At 40.8% G+C, this 7,201-nt stretch overlaps 1 protein-coding gene and 1 pseudogene across 2 annotated transcripts; both read left to right on the top strand.

The window, feature by feature from the left end:
• The first annotated feature begins 1,062 nt into the window (after positions 1 to 1,062).
• SODALDRAFT_332901 (AAA-domain-containing protein) lies at positions 1,063 to 2,785 on the top strand. Its single transcript, XM_028611830.1, has 5 exons — positions 1,063 to 1,203; positions 1,259 to 1,550; positions 1,617 to 1,735; positions 1,852 to 2,105; positions 2,183 to 2,785. Exons 1-5 carry the CDS (start codon positions 1,141 to 1,143, stop codon positions 2,616 to 2,618), a joined length of 1,164 nt encoding a protein of 387 aa, XP_028467261.1. The 5' UTR covers positions 1,063 to 1,140; the 3' UTR covers positions 2,619 to 2,785.
• Positions 2,786 to 6,866: 4,081 nt separating this feature from the next.
• On the top strand, positions 6,867 to 6,938 carry SODALDRAFT_t107 (annotated as a pseudogene). The gene has a single exon. The product of its transcript is annotated as a tRNA-OTHER (tRNA).
• The last annotated feature ends 263 nt before the right edge of the window (positions 6,939 to 7,201 follow it).

Genomic DNA, 7,201 nt, shown 5'->3' with positions numbered 1-7,201 from the left:
ACCTCGTTAAACTCCTTCTACTACGCGTTATAGTCTGCCTTTTCCTCGCGGTATATACGGCGATCTTATAGGTAGCGCGTACGCCCCTTTTTAAAGAGGTCGTTAATAGATATAGGCGTCCTAGTCGGTGATTCTTTCGTTACGGCTGTAACCTTCTAGCGAGCGGCCGTGTTCCTCTTATTATCGGCTATAGCCGCTATAGTAGCGGCGGTGTCCGTGGCGTCCGTGGCCTTATCGCCCTTTAGCGTGATAATAGAAGACGTAGTAGCCGTGGCCGTGGCCTCCTCCGCGTCCAGGTCCACGATAAGGGCTTCGTATTTATAAACGTTAAGTGGTATAGGTAGGGGGAGGAGATAGGCGTTAGCCTCCTTATCGCTTAGCTTTAGATTAAGGTAGTTATCCTAGTAGGAGGCCGATTTACCGCGTACGGCGCGCTCCTAAACCGCCTAATCCCTTTAATTAATAAGGGTAATAGCGGCCGCCTTTTATTCAGCGTTAAATACGTTAGAAGATATCTTTACTAGTTTATTATTTATCGGTTAGTTAATTAATAGGTAGGTTAATTAATCTTTTGATTACTCTAATTGGGTTAATAATAGTTATTTAAGAGTACTTATATAGACGTGATTACTTTTTTATAGTGGAATAGGGGTAGCCTTATTAATATCTATTATTTAGGCGTTATAAACCGGGCTTATAACTATCGCACGTCATATAGGTACTTAAATACTTAACTTAGTAAAGCAGAAATCTCGTGTATATATATTATTAAGTTATATCTAGGACAGTCTCTTATACCCTTAATTTAGGTGGTAAAGACTCTATTATAGGTACTGAGTCATTTAGATCCTATCCGGTCTTTCCCGGTATCCGCCCCTATCATATCCGAAGCCCTTAGTCATAGCGTGGATCCCCCCTGGATCCCCTATAGACCACGTCGTGGTCCGTGTGCCCATGCGACAGTCATATCCTGATGCCCGAGGTTCAAAGCCCTTAGTCAGGCATGGTCTGCCAGGCATGGTCTGTGCCCATGCGACACCTCGTTCCCACACTTTTAGGCTCGAGACAAATTTGTAATCTAAGGATTAGGCGTTAACTGTAACACTTCCTTCACACGACAACTCAGTGCGCTTAGCAGAAATGGGTGATAGGAAAAAGGGCCTTAGCGACTTCGCTGTGGACGTGTTCCTCCTCGCCGGGGTTGTGTGTCAAATCATCATACCCTTCCACTTCAGGTGCATCAGACTGACTTGCACAGGTCGCCACTGGCATCTATTTGGGCCGAAGCTTTCTTTCTTCCCTAGAAACGACACTAGCTACCGACCCCGAAAAGGAAAAGCATGAGCAGGCGAGACTAAGAGCAAGGGAACACTTACGGCGACTAGGTGCCAGGAGACGGGATGGGGCGGGGACGATTGCTGGTGATTCATTCGAGACCGACAACAACCTAGAAAGAGACTTCCAAGTCGATGACATACCACTTGATGAATACGAAAGTTTGATTGCGATGGAAATGGTGGCACCAGCGGATATCCCAGTTGGATTCAGCGGTAAGCGGCAACGGAATCATACGCTGTGATTATTCGGTATCCATGGACTTACAAGTATATCCCCAGATATTGGCGGTTTAGAACATATTATCGAGGAGGTGAAGGAGGCTGTGATATATCCATTGACAATGCCTCACTTATATTCACATGCTGCCCCTCTTCTTTCAGCCCCGTCAGGTGTCCTGGTAAGCGCGCCCTCTATCCCTCTTATTGTCCCTGATGTTACCTTCCCCGTAAGACATTACCGAGACAGGATTTGGTATACTCTTGTAGCTGATTTGTCCAACCCTTCCTACAATAGTTTTATGGACCTCCTGGCTGCGGAAAAACAATGCTTGCTAAGGCCGTTGCTCGCGAAAGTGGGGCGTCCTTCATAAACCTACACATTTCCACTCTGACCGAGAAGTGGTATGGAGACTCTAACAAGCTCGTTCGAGCTGTATTCTCCTTGGCTCGGAAAATGCAGCCAGCCATTATATTTATCGATGAAATCGATGCTGTCCTGGGCACTCGAAGAAGTGGCGAACACGAAGCAAGTGGGATGGTCAAAGCCGAGTATGACGGATATACTGCCCCAACGCCCCACGTTGCTTTGGTTGAGGATTAACTATTGCGGTGACTAACCATTATAGATTCATGACTTTGTGGGACGGGCTCACATCTGCTAATGCCTCGGGTCTACCGGCACGTATCGTCGTTCTCGGGGCGACGAACCGCATTCACGACATTGACGAAGCGATTCTCAGGCGAATGCCCAAGAAGTTTACCGTGGGATTACCCGGCAAGGAGCAGCGCAGAAGAATTCTCCAGCTCATTATGGAGAACACCAAAACCGAACCAGAGGATTTCAATTTGGATTATCTTGCGGAAGTGACAGCTGGCATGTCTGGCAGCGACATCAAAGAAGCTTGTCGTGATGCTGCTATGGCACCTGTACGGGAATATATGCGAAAGCATCGAGGAGCTGGTAAACCAGTGTCCGCGGTGAATCCAGATCTTTTCCGTGGGGTCCGAACAGAAGATTTCTTTATGCGACAGGACAGAGAACGTATTCCGGTACAGAACTAGCCTATAGGCCCTTAAGATAATTACTAAAAATTATAGGCTTAACTACGGCGTGTATATAGATAACTGTTTTATTATATAGACCTCCCTAGGGTGGAATAACCTAACGGCCGATTATATAATTTGGGTATAGAAGGTGGGTATCCGTAGGATTATGGGCTATTACAGTGCCCGGCAAAAAGTATTTAAATATAACTATATACTATTAACTTATAAAATATCAGGCTAAGGGTATATAGGCTTATTATCTAGTATTAAATATATAGAAGTATATAAATACTTATTACCCCCTACTATAATAATACCTCCTATAACCGGATATATTTATAATAATTCATGGCTTTAATATAATTAGTTTAGAATCTTTTAAGCTAACCGTTTTTATCGTATTTAACTTTTACAGTCATACTATATTCTATAATAAAGAGTCTTAGCTTTATTTATCCTCATTTTCTATTAAATAGATTAAATAAGTAGCAAAAAGTACCCTACGAATATATTAGGATATCCCTTTTAGCGTAGTTATAAAGTTTTGCTACTAATAATTAAGAGTCTTATTTACTCTACGCTAGCTAAGTAAAAACCTTTTACCTGGCTTAAGCTCGACCCTTAAAGTAAGTAGGATATCGTATAGGCATAGACTATACCTAATTAAGGGCTTCGGACCTTAGGGATCACGGGTATAAGGATATAATAAAGGCGGATACCGGAAAAGACCGAATAGGATCCAAATAATATAGTACTTATAATAGAGTCTTTACGACCTAAATTAAGAGATAGGAAGAGACTCTTAGAGATATAACTTAATATAATATATATTAGTATTATTATTATTATTATTATTATTATTATTATTATTATTATTATTATTATTATTATTATTATTATTATTATTATTATTATTATTATTATTATTAGTATTATTATTATTATTATTATTATTATTATTTATTTATTATTAAACTTACTCCGCTATCCTATCTAATCTATAAAAGCCTAATTTAGACTATACGGTCCTTTACAGGTGGCTATAAAGGGGAAAACTCGAGGTCTCGAGGAAAACCTCTATACTTATCCTTAATTAGAGTAGTATTACTACAGGGCCGATATAGCCCCGGTTCGTCCCTTCTGCGTATCCGGATTATACCTCTACGCTAGTGGCTAAGGCGAAGGGTAGTAGGCTATGGTTCGGGTTAGCCTAGGCCGGTTATTAGCGAAGGAGCGGGGGGCTATAAGGGTACTATAGCGCCTCCGTTATATAGCGGCCGCGGTACGATATAATATATATATAAGATTTCTGCTTTATTAGGATTATTACGATAATCATTATATAAGTCCTATTTAATATACGATAGTTATAAGCTGAGTTTCCAACGTATAAATAATAGATATCAATAAGGCTACCCTATTGTACTATAAAAGTAATTATATTTTAAGTACTTACATAACTACCTACCTACTAATTAATTAATTAACCAATAAATACACGAAGATATCTTCTAATATATCTAACGCCGAATACAAGGCCACTACCCTTATTAACTAAAGGGATTAGGTATTATAGGAGCGCGCCGTACACGGTAAGTCTACTATCTACTAGGATAACTATCTTAATCCAAAGATAAGCGACGAGGAGGCCGACGCTTACCTCTTCCTTTAGCCTATGCCGCCTAATATTCGTAAATATGAAGCCCTTATAGTCGACCTCGAGCCGGAGGAGGCTACGGCTACTTTATCTTCCACTATTATAGTAAAGGGCGATAACGCTACCGATACCTCGGGCTAAGACTCTATCGCGGCCGCTACCGCTACTACCGCTACTACTATTACTATTACTACTATGGCCGTCGGGACAAAAAAAAGGACGACCGCTTAAAAGACGGCTATAGCCGTAATGAAAGAACCACTAATTAAGATTATCCTGATATCTATTAGTGACCTCTCCTAAAAGAGACGCACGTGCTACCTATAAGATCGGAGCGTATATAGCGAGGAAAAGAATAAGTATAAGACAAAGTAGAAGGAGCTTAATAAGTTATACTTATTTATTCTAAGGATAATTAGCACTACGTGACGTAATCTCTTTATATAGCTATAGGATCAAAACGTAAATAGCCCGCGGACGTGGATTACCCTTCTCCACGAATAAGCAGGACTAACCGCTATAGACCTTTATAAGGAAGGCCTAATCCTATATCGAGGGTATACTTCAGCTATAAAGACGATACCTAAGGATATAGACGCGTGGGTTATAAGCTGGAAAACAGCGATAATGCACTGTAAATATATACACGTTTCAGAGCTATTAACGGTAGACTATTTGGTTAAAGATACGCTAAAAGCTATTAGACTTATCGCCTAGGAATAGAGTAATAACTATCTACTAAATAACTATGATAAGATTATGGAAAACGAACTAACGATTAAGGACTTTATAAAGACTTTGAGGGCTGTTCTTAATAATATAAAAAGCCTTTAATCTGCGATAAAGCCCAAGGTAAGGAGAGGTATATTTAATACCCTCGGGAACCTCCCCGATATAGAGGATATAACCACTAATAATAAAAACGCTAATAAGAAGCGCTCTTATAGCGATACGTCCAGAAAGACTATCCGTCCTACGACTAGGCGGCCTTACGATATCTATAAAAACCCCTATACTACTCCCGCCTATTAGTATATAAGGCCGGATATACGCCCTTATATTAGCGTGGTCGTGAAGATATTACGAAGATTATAAAGAAGAAGATACGTAAGTATAGCTTTAAGAGCCGCGTGGATACCGTAATATAGAAAAGACGAGAAGTCTTAGGGTCCGTTACCGCGACTAAGATAGAGGAGGTATCTTCCTAATAAGATTAACTCTATAATACAACGCCTATTACCTTAACTGTAATAATAATGGAAGAAGTACCTGTATTAAACTTTAACACCTCCGCAAGTGGGTGACAAGGATTCTATCCTATAGAAGATATAGTATGCCCTTATACGACGACACGATTAAGATTATCATGATAAAGAGTATCTCTCTTTATTAACTAAGCTAAAGCATTACTAAACTACACGATCCTAGACTCAGGATTGTTAATCCGCATTCTTAATAATCAAGGCCGTTTTATAATAGTTAGATCACCTAATAGTGCTTTATCTTTATCCTTATAGGTAAGTATCTATAAGGCCTCTATCCTCGGGGACAGAGACGTTAAACTACGTATATAGTCCCTATCTGGCACGAAGAGGCTGCTACGTCTACAGAATGCTGTATACTATAAGGAATTTATCACGAGTATTGTCTCGGAACACTAGCTACGTCTATGAGACTACCGCTAAGGTATTATAAGTAATACTATCGGTAGCACTAGTAATCACCGGCTAATCTATAAACTACTAGATATCCACGGCTAGTATATAATTGAACGTGTAGTAGCCACCGCTACCGCGTTTACGGTCTCGGCTCGGAAACTATATAATAGCCCGCACGGAGGATTCGAATAACCGCGGTAACCGTAGAAGACTATAGCATAAAGGTAGTATGAATGTCTCGTTTATTACGGTATAGATACCCTTTTAAGGATTTTTAACGCTACCTAGGGGTAAGGATTAAGGGACCACGTACTACTGAATATAACGCGTATGGGTAATTGTAAGTCCCCGCGTACATTAGGCGGATACTATTCTATTACACGGTAAAGTCCAGTAAGGCCTTAGCTATTATTATAACAGCTTCTAAATTTATATCTTCTAAAAAATCTAAAACTACTTTAGAATTATTTTCACAATCTTAAAGAGGCGGTGTCAAAGGTATCCTCGTATAGAGTGGCATAAGAGTAAGTCACCGAAATGTCCTAAGTAAATACTTGTTCATCTATAGGTGATAGGTCTTAAGGTCTTAGACTATTCGTTACCCGACTCTAAAAAGAGGTCTCTAGGGCGCTCCTTATATAGCTATCCGGGGTCTAACTAGAATCGTCTTATCTATCCCTACCCGGCTACCTTAATATAAGACTATTATACCTAATCTTTTAATCCTTAACCCCCTATTAACTCCTAGTGGCTCTATATCAATTCTTCTATAGTTTAACATCCAGGAATCTAGATATAGCCTTAGCGCTTCTAGGTCATAGCGATATTTCTCGTGGTTACTATCTCTTAGCTATATAACAGCGATACTATAGCAATAGTCTATTAGTTCCTAGTATATCTGCTACTACTTGATAGGCCCTTCTAGGTCGTGGATATAAGTCTTATAGAGGGGGGATGGCATAGGTGGTAGACACGCCTGGTGGCCGCGCAAGGCCGTGGGTTCGAATCCTACTCCCCTTAACCGTGCGCGAATTTCTTTCGAAAAATTCGCGCGCGACCTACCCGGAGCTCCTGCACGTTATAGGGGTCCCCGCACATTCGGGGAGATATTTATTAGCTTACACGCTAATAAGTGGAACCATACTGCCTCCGGTACATACCCTCCTTAGGAGGGGAGGGTATATACCTACCACGCGAAATTAAGCGTATATACTACCTGCGATTAAGCCCTAGAGCCTAGGGAACTTCGGGGAGCGCGCACTACTATATAGGGCAAGTCCTAG

Source organism: Sodiomyces alkalinus (assembly GCF_003711515.1).
Source record: "Sodiomyces alkalinus F11 unplaced genomic scaffold SODALscaffold_4, whole genome shotgun sequence".
NCBI lineage: Eukaryota > Fungi > Ascomycota > Sordariomycetes > Glomerellales > Plectosphaerellaceae > Sodiomyces > Sodiomyces alkalinus.
The sequence above is the reverse complement of the archived record's forward strand: the minus strand, read 5'-3'. Positions and strand labels throughout refer to the sequence as shown.